The sequence below is a fragment of the Ranitomeya variabilis genome, chromosome 1 (assembly GCF_051348905.1).
Source record: "Ranitomeya variabilis isolate aRanVar5 chromosome 1, aRanVar5.hap1, whole genome shotgun sequence".
NCBI classification, from domain to species: Eukaryota; Metazoa; Chordata; class Amphibia; order Anura; family Dendrobatidae; genus Ranitomeya; species Ranitomeya variabilis.
Window position 1 is genome coordinate 52500930 of NC_135232.1, and position 12741 is coordinate 52513670.

At 49.1% G+C, this 12741-nt stretch overlaps 1 protein-coding gene across 4 annotated transcripts in view; it reads right to left on the reverse strand.

Annotated features, from left to right (window-relative positions):
- Nucleotides 1–12741, reverse strand: part of ARK2N (arkadia (RNF111) N-terminal like PKA signaling regulator 2N) — a 53771-nt gene that overhangs the window by 40257 nt on the left and 773 nt on the right. For 2 of the 4 annotated variants that reach the window (XM_077283734.1, XM_077283754.1), the window contains exon 2: nt 5765–6589. In XM_077283734.1, the coding sequence (XP_077139849.1) occupies nt 5765–6494 (730 nt within the window). In that variant the 5' untranslated portion in view covers nt 6495–6589. Of the gene's footprint in view, nt 1–57; nt 3232–5764; nt 6590–12741 lie in introns of those variants that run through there. The other 2 variants (XR_013221156.1, XM_077283745.1) reach the window with 2 other exon arrangements.

The following is a 12741-nucleotide window of genomic DNA, read 5'->3' on the forward strand; positions in this document are numbered from 1 at the left end:
TGAGGGAGGACGTGCTGGGATGCTGAGGGAGGACGTGCTGGGATGCTGAGGGAGGACGTGCTGGGATGCTGAGGGAGGACGTGCTGGGATGCTGAGGGAGGACGTGCTGGGATGGGGTTTCAGAGGTGATGGTTCCTACACTGCTCGGTTTTGGGGGAGACGGCATAATTGGCCTAATTACAGTCTTTTAAATAGGGACAGTAGTATAGCAGTTATAGCACTGTGTACACAGGGCAGCATTACATACAGTACTTATATTCTTGTCTTTGGGGGGCACAGATTCCACTCTAAAGTATGACAGGCATGAACATGAAGGGTATACAAAAGAAAAAAAAAAAAAAAAAACGTGTATGGTGCTAGCAGCCAAGTGAACAGGTTGAGCTGCAGCTGTTCTCCCTTCTCCTGCAAACATATAAGCATGCATGATTATGGAGGGTCAATGCTTTGCATTCTCCATCCTATCAAGAATGCACATATATCATTATAATAATCTAGATTATTAAATTTAAAAAAAAAGTCTAACTGAAATATCTCCATCTCGAGTGTCAAAGTCTATCTAGCCTAGAACAAAGCAATAAAAGCAAAGAAACTAAACCTGCCCATACCATAATCTGTGTATGGTAGATCCGGGCACTTACATCCGCCAGACAATTCTGGAGAAGGATTTCTCGGGATCTGCTTGGATTAATGGGGATGTGGGTACATTTACCGGTGAGGTCACCGACGCAACCACCTGGGGGAGCTCTGCTCTGACCATTGGGGGGACGGAGGTACAGAACAGATGTGGCTAGGCCAGGCCTAGCATCCAGCGTGTGCATTCCAGGACGATACTGAGGCCTCTCTTTAGGACAGATCAGGACAGATGCCCAGCGTCTGGATCGTCACATACAGGGGCCACATGGTACCTTCTGACCGCCATCAGTGAGGGTCTGGCACCCTGCACCCCGACAATCCGATATAGATCCTAAAAAAAGGTCATTTATATAGTAAGCCCTGGGCACCCCATATAAAGGCGTCTGCTGAGACATCGAAGAAGGATCTAGTCCCCCCTAACACAGCGCTACTCTTATCCGTGGGCAACAAGAAGCAAGCTGCAATATCAGACACAGCCTGCGATCAAACGCTCCTCTACCAGGTAACATGGACACGGTATAAAGGGAATCTGTCAGCACCATGATATAGGGGCAGAGACCCCCATTCCAGCGATGTGTCACTTACTGGGCTGTGTGCTGTCACTTTGGTACAATCAGTTTTCTCTGCTGCAGATCTCAGAATGCTGAGCTCTGTGTAACTCCACCCACACCACTGATTGGCCTATGTACACACTGTGCATAGGCAGAAATCTGCCAATTAGTGGTGGGGGCAGGACTAGACGGCACTATACACTTAGTCCTGTAGTGAATCTCCTTCTGATAAAACACTGATTTTAGTGAAACACACGGCCCAGTAAGTGACACATCGCTGTAATCAGAGTCTCTGCTTCTACAACATGCTCCTCTCAGATTATATAACAAAAACCTGCTGACGGATTCCCTTTAACAATATCATTCCTGGGCCAAAGAAATGTTTGATAGATGTGTGGCCGTTGCAGAGACCAGCGTCCGTCTAACATGGGATCCAGGCTCGGTACAGGAGTAGGCGCCATGGCCGTTCACTAATGGTCCAACAGTATCTCCCATGAGGCAGAACGGGGCTAAGACTATGTGCACACGTCAGGATTTTCAGCAGAATTTTCATGAACAAAACCGGAATTTTTCTGCAGGAAGCCTGCATGCGTTTTTTTCCGGAGCTTCCCAATGCATTAAATAGCAAGAAAAACGCGAAAAATCAGCAAAATTAATGAACATGCTGCGTTTTATTTTTTTTTGCCACGATGCGTTTTTTCGTGAAAAAAACCGCATCATGTGCACAAAAATTGCAGTATGCATTAAAAATGATGGGATGCTTATGTATGCGTTTTTAAAGCGTTTTTCCCTTGGAAAACAACCGAAAAAACGCGAAAAATCCTGAACGTGTGCACATAGCCTAATAGTAGCCTTTAGATGCACCCAAAGGTCATGTCAAGTGAACCTGTTTTGGAAGAAATGGCTGACGGTCATTTGGCAGGCGATGAGGGGAATAAAAGGTTTCGCACTCAATGCCTCCTTCAGGGGATATAAGCTGCCGCCAGAGGAGTCCGATAGTGGCTTACTACTGAGCCACGTGCACCCGCGGAGACTCCTCTGGCCACTTCCATAATCAGTTACATACAGCATAGCCATCTTGTAGGTAGCAGAATAGTTACAGACAGTAAATGTGAGAAGAAAGCAGGTCACGGCATCGTCAGGGCGTCCTTTACAGGTATTTCTCATACAATTCATACAATTGTAAAAAAGAGGCAGCGTATGGAGGCACACAGCGGGGGCATACAGAGACGGACAGCGATGCATGGACCAGACCCTACCGGAGCATTCTCTTGCATATAAATTATAATACTTTGTAGGGTTTGGATTCTCTGTCAGAATATTACATCAGCAATATTAGAATAGTAGCATATATCTGTATCAATAGTGTAAAAAACAAACATAAAAGTTATTTTGCCCCGGTATATCAGATTGCTTCTCTAGACGTCCTCCCTTCATCGGGTGGGCCGGCATGCAAATGGCGCAGACAGGTATCGGACAACCAGCCAAGCAAAAGGACTTGGTAATCATCAGCCCCAAAAAGGAAAAAAAAGAAAGGGCCCCCGTCTAGTGCGCTTGGAGAAGAAAGAAGATTCGGCTTGGGATTAGGACGGATTTATTTCCTGGTCGGCCATGTTGTTACCGTTCTCTGGGAAGTTGTCGGGCAAGTTGTTGTTGTTGTTTAGTGCGGATGCCGGGAACTCTAAGGTGTCGACATTCTGGTAAGTGATGTAGGAGCCCAGGCCTTGCGGGGGGCAGGTGGGGCTGTCTTGCCCCGCCACAAATGTACTGGATGAGCTGCTCGGGGTAAAGGTCGGGCCGCCTAGACGGAGCTTGGTTTCGCCGGGCTCCAGCTGCTGCTTACTCTCCTCGTCAGTGTCTAGCCGGGTCAGTTTCTCTATCCACAGGCGGAACTTCTCCTCTGTCTGTCTCTGCATCTCTGCAAAACAGTTCATAGCTTCTTCCAGGACATTGCCTATGCAGTTCCTATCCCACACGGTGCCCCTTTCAAGCAATCGCGGAAAATCCCTGGGCGTTCCTGCCGATCCCCCAGCGCGGATGAAGCCAGCTTTAAAGACATTGAGGCCATTGGGTAAGAAAACAAAGCAAGCAAGCAGACAACATATCAAGCTGTGTATCCAGAGTAAGCATGCCTTAGTACAGACACTGATGGGACGCACAGAGGGGGCCGCTTAGGGACAGAAATTTCTCACTTAACACAGTCGTAAAATGCAACATCTAAAAAGGCGAAACTATAATAGACACCATGATAAAGATCTCACGCTACAGACCGATCAGACGGCAACCGGTCCTGCTGAACTGACTGCAGAGTCAACCAATTGCATCCAGATTATAGGATCCGTTCAACGGGCCTAAAGACTACGCACACCGCCGCCAACCTGCCCAGCAGCTTCTCAGATACCATCTATACACAGGTGGTGCGGCCATAGAGAACAGCCACAGACAAGAGGCCTCCACACAGCCGAACCTGGCGATATTCCTGGGCTCGCTACAGTCCAATGTGTACAAGACCTGACGGGTGATTGTCAGGGGAAAATGAGGATCCAGCGGGTCCAATATGGACTGCCAGTGTCCGGTAACACAAGACACCAGGAGTCTAATGGTTGTTCTCTGGGTACGGAGCTCAAGTGCTACTCTGTATAGGGGCAGTATTATAGCAGCTATATTCTTATATATGGGGGCAGTATTATAGTAGTTATATTCTTATATATGGGGGCAGTATTATGGTAGTTATATTCGTGTACATAGGGGGCAGTATTATAGTAGTTATATTCTTGTACATAGGGGCAGTATTATAGTAGTTATATTCTTGTACATAGGGGGATCATTTACAGTATTTGAACAGATAATTAAGTGCTGCATTACACATCTCATAAACGTGCCATGACAGGTAAATGACGTCTGCAGTAGATGCCGACATGCCGTCTGGAATCCGGTCGCTCTGGTTAAGCGGCAGGATAAAGAAACAGGCAGCTGTAAGTCATACGGAGCCATCTTGAGTGAACGCATCTTTAAATTAATTATATAATTACACTGACACACCGTTTGTAAACTCTTCCCCTTAGGCAACGTTTCACCTTGTCTATTGGTGACTGATTTTTTTTTTTTTTTTTTTGAGAACTACCTTTAAAAATACTATATTAGGGGCCGGTCAGTACAAAAAGTCTCACGCTGAGGGACGTAGTCTGTGTTTTATCGCCACAGGACAAGACATCACTAATGAGGAAAGGAGACGGAAAAGAAAGTGCATACCCTTCCTCGGCAGCGACACTTCAATTCCCCGGATGCCTGGAGAGTCATGTCAGGCATTCCTCATGTCACAGCCGCTGATGCAGACGGGAAGGCATTTCCTTTAGAAAGAGCTTGAGTCCAGTCCGATACTCTCCGTGAAGCCTACTTCATAGTAAGGGGGTCTTTTCTACCCACTCAACAGTCCTTTTAGACTAAAGTGGTCCCGTATACACCAAGTTAATCTAATGCTTAGCGGAGAATATCATCTATTCCCCCTTCGATTTGGGTTCTTTTTGAAAGCTTAAAAGTATACGCCATTAAAGGGAACCTGTCACCCCCAAAATCGATGGTGAGGTAAGCCCACCGTCATCAGGGGCTTATCTACAACATTCTGTAAAGCTGTAGATAAGCCCCCGATGTATCCTGAAAGATGAGACAAAGAGGTTAGATTATACTCACCCAGGGGCGGTCCCGCTGCCGTCTGGGTCCGAAGGGTGTCTCAGGTCCGGTGCCTCCCATCTTCATTGCATGACGTCCTCTTCTGGTCTTCACGCTGCGGCTCTGGCCCTATTGAGGGCAGAGCAAAGTACTGCAGTACGCAGGCACCAGTAAGGTCAGAGAGGCTCGGCGCCTGCGCACTGCAGTACTTTGCTCTGCCCTCAACAGGGCCAGAGCCGCAGCGTGAAGACCAGAAGAGGGCGTCATGGAATGAAGATGGGAGGCTCCGGACCGGACAGCGACACCCATCGGACCCGGACCGCAGCGGGACCGCCCCTGGGTGAGTATAATCGAACGTCTTTTTCTCATCTTTCAGGATACATCAGGGGCTTATCTACAGCATTACAGAATGCTGTAGATAAGCCCCTGATAACCGTGAGCTTACCTCACCATCGATTTTGGGGGTGACAGGTTCTCTTTAATATCCAAGTCTGGATCAACATCTTTAAAGGGAACCATTCAAGTTGAATAATGCCATCAACCTGCAGATATAGGGTTAATCGGCAGGATAATGGTGTTAGAAAGGTGCCGGAAAGAATAATGGGCGCTCTTCTTGGACATATACAGACTAAGGCCCTTTAAATGATCGGGGTCAATCAGTGGATGCAATATGGTTGAGGCAGCAATTGATCAGTTCACACGATAAACCAATTTGTGCCTTTACGGCCTGAATGGAACTCAATCAACCGCGACCGGAATAAGACGCCAGCCGTCACTAACAGGAGGAGATCATGTTAACATCGGCCATCTCTATGCGAATAATACGAGGCGTCTACAATCAGACTAGACATCGACATAAACCATACAGGTCAGATTGTCAGCTCTGCATCCGGCCGGGGACGGCACCTTACCTGGAATCTCCGCTGTGATTGTCTTACTGCTCCCTGAGACCTCTTCTTCCTCGTCAGACGAGCTGGTGCTCGAGTCGCAGGTGAGGTCGCTGTCGCTGGTGCTACTGTCCTGCAGCAAGTTGTACTTCTTCCGAGCGGCCGCCTCCCTCTTCTGCCTCAGCAGCCGGATCCGCTCTTTGTGCTTTTGGCTTCTGTGACCTTTGATCTTGGTGACTCGACCATTTTGCTTATCGCTGGACTGGCGGTTTTTCTTGGCAGCCATAGTGGAGGTTTCGCTCTCTGAGCGAGACCTCCGGGACTTGCGGGCCACCGCGGCTCCTTGGCCGGCAGGATCGCAGCCTTCGCTTATTGCTTCGGGACGTCGCACCTGAGTCTCGTCTGCGGAAGACAATGTGTCGGAGTCGGCCAGGTGTCCGCTGGAAGAAGGGGAAACCATGCAGTGGTTAGAGGAATCGCTCTCGTACACCCGGCCGCCCGCGGGCTTGTCGCTTTCGGTAGACGCTAGCTGGGACTCCGAGGAGTCTCTTCTCAGTTCCATCAGTAGGCAAGGCATTGAGGCGAGCCCGGAAGAGTCTGGGACGTCTTCGGCGCCATCTTTTAGTGAAGGAGACTGCAGGTCTAGGGCGCCTTCTTCTGCTTCGGCCTGAGAGTCCGCTTTCTCCTGGGCGACGTGAGGAGGCACTTCAGAGTCTAGAAGTTGTTCATCCTTGCTGACTGCCTCCATCTTCATGACAAATACACAAGTGTGTCCAGTTTTCAAAGCATGGAGTGTGAGCTGGAAGACTTCTTGTCAGATTGCTCGGCAGCAATGAACGTGGGCATATACTGAAAAGAAGAAAAAAAACAAGTTTAAATGCTTGAGATCAGCAACGAAGAGCATGTCACTGTTATGCTGTACATCGCCTGTGGGGGCGCTGCAGGGATCACCAACAAGTTTAAAGAGGCTGTCCGCTAATTTTGCATTGATGACCTAACCTTAGTATAGGTCATCAATGTCTGATCGGACAGAATCTGAGACTCGACACCCTCCGCTGATCAGCTGTCATCACTTTTGCAGTCGCTCAGTATTCTGATAGTGGACGAGGTTTGGTACTGTACATTCACCTCCTAGTCAAATCAATAGGAGGCGGATGTGAGTACCAAGCCTCGGACACTACAAGTAGACAGCCGGCTCCACAAGCGAGTACTTCCGGCTGGCGGCCACCGACACCACTAATACCAGCTGATGGGTGGGGGTGCCGAACCCCAGATGATCGGACATTGATGACCTAGCCTAAGGACAGGTCATCAAGTAGCGGACAACCTCTAACTACAGAATACAGCTGATAACTGGGTGCCCCAACAGGCGGGACGTTTTGTGATCGGCTTAGCTCATAATCTAGGAAATTCATCATGGGAATATCCCTTTAATTCTACAAAATAGGTTACGGTTAAAGGGATGTGTCGCCGTAAATACAAAATGATTATAAACAGACATTATGAACAATTGATATGTGAAGTATGATCATAGATCTCTGCCTGCAGTCAGTGAATGGACACATTCATTATTGCCATTTTGTTAGACTATTCATGAGCTGGCTCACACAGCTGCAGTTTGTTACAATGTTTCATTGTACGTCGTCGTCTTGCACACACTAGATGCAGTATCTGTTACAGCTCCTATCTCAGACTATTGCCATCACACCGATTTGAGACTCCTCATCAATGCCTGAGAATAAGGGGTGTAAGTGCAGCGACCCCTTTACTTTTGGTGTCCTAACGTGCAGGGAGCGGCAGTGCGGCCCGTCCACGTGAATGTGGTCAGATGCTGCTTAATGCAGAGCCGGGGAGAGGATGAGGAAAATAGATCTATATGACAGAAGATGTAAGGGGCGTCACATCACATTAATACACATTAGGCGACATTGAGGGGGGAAACCCCCCACTGTGCTGAGGAGACCCTTCAGCCCGCTGTATTCTCTCACTGTCACATACAGTCCCATTCTCATAATAGGAGACTTCACTTAAATGCTCTGTGCTGCTGTGTCCTCCATTCTTCCCCCCTACTACGGCCGTATATTACAGGATTTGCCTCAGAGGGTCTCCTACAATGCAGCACTGTGGCTACTCTACAGGTAATGGCATCTTATAAGCTGCCTGTTGTGGAGCAGATAATAACAGGCTGGTGACGCAGGGTGCGCGGCGGTGCCGTCTGCATTATCCGGCACATGCTGCCGACTAATAGGACCAGAGATGAATATCTCCTTGGGGAAATGAGTCATCCGGTGACAGATGTGGGTTCTGCTCGCTCGGTAACAGGCAGAAATGCAGTGACAGGCTGAGACAGGGCGGATGAATGTGTGCCGACATGCTCCGCGCACAACAGTCACCTTATGTAAAGGGCTTGTGCTCCATTACATGCAGAGATGATGCAAAAAAGGGACAAGCTTGGGAGGCCTGCGGGTGGTCACCAGATCACTAACCTGACCCTTCCCACCATCCAAACGTCACCAAAGCTACTGCTCAATAAGGACGGGCTGACAATGTGGCCTTCTGAATAGGAGTGATCACCTCCGCCATATGTACAGGAGGTGCGGGGCCTGCAGGTATCTCCGCTACTGTGAAAGGAGAGGAGGGTCTGCACCTCCATACAGGTGGCACTCGCAAGTATCAAGTGTCTGGCCTCCCCTGGGCCAGTGGGAAAACCCTTTAAGAAGCTTTCCCTATAATCAGTTAATAATCAGGTGTCAAGGTGCTCGGTCGCTTTATCAGCCACTAAGCTTCACCAGGAAAACCCACACAGTAAAGGGTTGTGTATCCTGGGGGACTCACGCTAAGCTACATGTACCCCAGGGGCTCCCTGGCTTGGGTACACCAACACTGGTTTACTGAGCACTAGGGATGAGCGGCCGTGGTCGGATACAGCGTTATCAGGGCAGCACGCTCGTGTGCCTAACAATCAGCCGCGGTGACTAGAACACAGTATTGAAGCACGCCGAACATACTGTATTAGCAGACGAGCGTGATCTAACACCACCATTCGCTCATCACTACTGACCGCCACTCAATTCCCCACTTCTACAATTAATGGAGGGTCCCAAGATGGTGAGACAACAGAACCTGCAGCTGCATCCCCCTCCTCTCCAGCTTCCATGTACCCATTTCTTCTAGACCATTTTTGTTGACAGCGCAGATTTCTAAAGGGCAACATGGTGATCACGTGTGACCCCATATTGTGCGGACGGCCCAGTAATCTAGATGTACGTCCATTTTCTTTAGATTCGAGGGCAGCTTGTCGGAGTCCTCCAAAGGTCCCGTGATAACAAGGCCATGCCATGTCAGAGGGTACACAGTGCGGCAGCGGTCCGAACACCCTCTACTGAAGGTGAGTTTGGAGCAGATGGGGTTAATATAGATATTAACAGCCACTGGGAACCTTCTTGCAAACATCATTCTATATTGCAGCTCCCCGGAGGGTGACATGGCTGGAGGATGTGGTTCATTTGCTTCCCCCTGGATTTGTGGGGTTTACAGCTCAGTTTGCGCTGCGCAGTCTGAGGACCTTCTGCAATATTCATGCCCCCAGGTCTGTGCCCGGAGCGGCTCCTCTGTGGGTATCACAGGCAGGGTGCCCTCCTCCCCTGGCAGCTGTGACTACAAGATACTGCTTTTAGGCCTAGTGGGAACGCGAGACGAGACCTAAGGTTACAGCGCTGGGTTTCATGAAATAAATACACTCCAGATCCAGAAACTTCACGGCCAGGGGGACATCACAGCTCCTCCCAGCGCCTCCTTTATAAAACATTCAGGGGGAGATTTTCATTGCAGTCGATGCTCGGAGAGAAGAGGCCGCGGCTCAATTAGCTAATCTGCTTGGTTTCCTATTTTGAGATGTGATAGCTCCTGGTACATGTGATGTTAAGCTGAGGCCAAAATGTCTACAAATGTGGGAAATGCTATTTACAGCTGTAATATGGCAGAGCGGCCCCCACAGGGATGACATACGGGGGCAGCCAGAGCCAAGCATGCTCAGTGCGAAAGACATTTGCTATATTGTAGGGGCTGATAGGACTTTCCCACTTGTAGAAATCACAGGCGTTTGGTCACCTCTAAGTGGCGATCACCACAGACAAATCCCACCATAAACGTAATCTGCCCCCACCCCCCCCGGGACTCATCTAATGTCACCTCCTCAAACTCGTAAAAGGGCCAGTAGGTGTATGGAGTACTGGGAGAAATTGGGAAACCTACACAAACATGCTGGATAGAGGAGACTGGGTACGCCCCCATCCTCCCATTGAGGACTGCGAAAAATTGCACTATGCGAGTTCTGCCATAAGTGTGATAGATACGGTCGGACCCCTGTGATGTAAAGAAATAGGGAACCCAAAACAGCACATGGAGGTGTTAGCTCCCTCTCGCGAGGAGAGGTCGTTGTGTGTGGGATTCTAGGGAGGAACAGAATCAGCTGACCCCCATTCATCACACAGGGGCAGGCGAGACCCCCATTCATCACATAGGGGCAGGCGAGACCCCCATTCATTACACAGGGGCAGGCGAGACCCCCATTCATCACACAGGGGCAGGCGAGACCCCCATTCATCACACAGGGGCAGGCGAGACCCCCATTCATCACACAGGGGCTGGCGAGACCCCCATTCATCACACAGGGGCTGGCGAGACCCCCATTCATCACATAGAAGCTGGCGAGACCCCCATTCATCACACAAGGGCAGGCGAGACCCCCCTATTCATCACACAAGGGCAGGTGAGACCCCAATTCATCACATAGGGGAAGGCGAGACCCCCATTTATCAGAAACCATGATGACCCTTGGGGTCCCTTCCAGTTCCAACATTCTATGAAACCTGCGATAAATATCCCACAATCTGATAAGTGTATGAAGGTCAGCATCTCCCTAATAACACAACAGACCCCGTATTCCAGAGGTTTCCCACAACTATTAAAACTACAACTCCCAGTCGGCAGCTGTAGAGTAACCTGTGAATGCGTCGTGCCCAGCAGTAAGTTGTGGTAGCCACATTTTGCTCAGAGTCCTAAATGGTAGCCACATGGTTCCATCCCCTCGAAGATCCTGACAACTACACAGTCAATTCTGAGATTGCATAATCCACGTTAAATTCCTGAACTCTCCTTCCTCCACGTTTTGCCGCCTTCTCCGCTTAGTAAAAGGTGTCCCCGGACTGGCCATGAGGTATGAAGAAGATTTGGCCTTTTGCCCTTTAGAATGGTATTCTATTGCTCCAATGCAACCACTTTCCTGAAAACCTCCTACCGTTTTGAGTTTACAGCACCTCTGCAGGACTATGACTATAGCCGACAACATCTGATCCTACAGTCTTTTAGGGATGGTTTACAGTCACTGGCCGACCAGCTGCTGATTGCCCACCGACTGCCCTTTTACAGCCCGTTTACACAGGACATAGCGTTAAGTGCATTGTTCTCAGCAGCACAGATGCCGTTTACACAGGAACAATGTGCTGCTGAGAACGATGACTTTTTTTTTTTTAGGCAAATCAAAAGTTCATTTTGCTCATTCCTTGGATGATAGGAAGCCTGACAGCACGTTATCCGGAAAATAACAATTCTAGGAGCGTAGGTTCATTAGTCGCCATCTTTGCTTCTGAGCTACTGGGGAAATTAAAACTGTTACAATAGAAGAAATCTCATGAGTCACCAGCTCTTCTCTTCCACACCGCAGTTTCCTACAAAGAAGACTCGATGGGCAGATTCAGAATATTTCTGCCTCCAGCACGATAGACCCGTCTACACACAGTGCGGTAGGGGCAGGCGTCTAATTAGATGGGTGGTGATGGGCGGCCACCATACTACTGACACTGGACGCCTGATACCAGGGTGCAATAGACTGCATTTAACTGTCCTCTCTGTAAACTACAACAGCTGATAACAGGGAGAACTAGACTGCGTTCATCTGTCCCAACATCGGCTTCCCTTCCCCTCACATTCTAATGGCTGATAACAGGGAACACCAAACAGCCGATAGCCAAGCTGTCGTGGCTGATAACAGGGAGCGCTAGGCTGCAGCCACCTGTCCAATAGTCAGCATTTACTCTGGCCACAGTGGCTGATAACAGGGAACAATAAACTGTCCAATAGTCAGCTTTCACTCTGGCCACAGTGGCTGATAACAGGGAACAATAAACTGTCCAATAGTCAGCTTTCACTCTGGCCACAGTGGCTGATAACAGGGAACAATAAACTGTCCAATAGTCAGCTTTCACTCTGGCCACAGTGGCTGATAACAGGGAACAATAGACTGTCCAATAGTCAGCTTTCACTCTGGCCACAGTGGCTGATAACAGGGAACAATAGACTGTCCAATAGTCAGCTTTCACTCTGGCCACAGTGGCTGATAACAGGGAACAATAGACTGTCCAATAGTCAGCTTTCACTCTGGCCACAGTGGCTGATAACAGGGAACAACAGACTGTCCAATAGTCAGCTTTCACTCTGGCCACAGTGGCTGATAACAGGGAACAATAGACTGTCCAATAGTCAGCTTTCACTCTGGCCACAGTGGCTGATAACAGGGAACAATAGACTGTCCAATAGTCAGCTTTCACACTGGCCACAGTGGCCGATAACAGGGAACAATAGACTGTCCAATAGTCAGCTTTCACACTGGCCACAGTGGCCGATAACAGGGAACAATAGACTGTCCAATAGTCAGCTTTCACACTGGCCACAGTGGCTGATAACAGGGAACAATAGACTGTCCAATAGTCAGCTTTCACACTGGCCACAGTGGCTGATAACAGGGAACAATAGACTGTCCAATAGTCAGCTTTCACTCTGGCCACAGTGGCTGATAACAGGGAACAATAGACTGTCCAATAGTCAGCTTTCACTCTGGCCACAGTGGCTGATAACAGGGAACAATAGACTGTCCAATAGTCAGCTATCACTCTGGCCACAGTGGCTGATAACAGAGAACAATAGACTGTCCAACAGTCAGC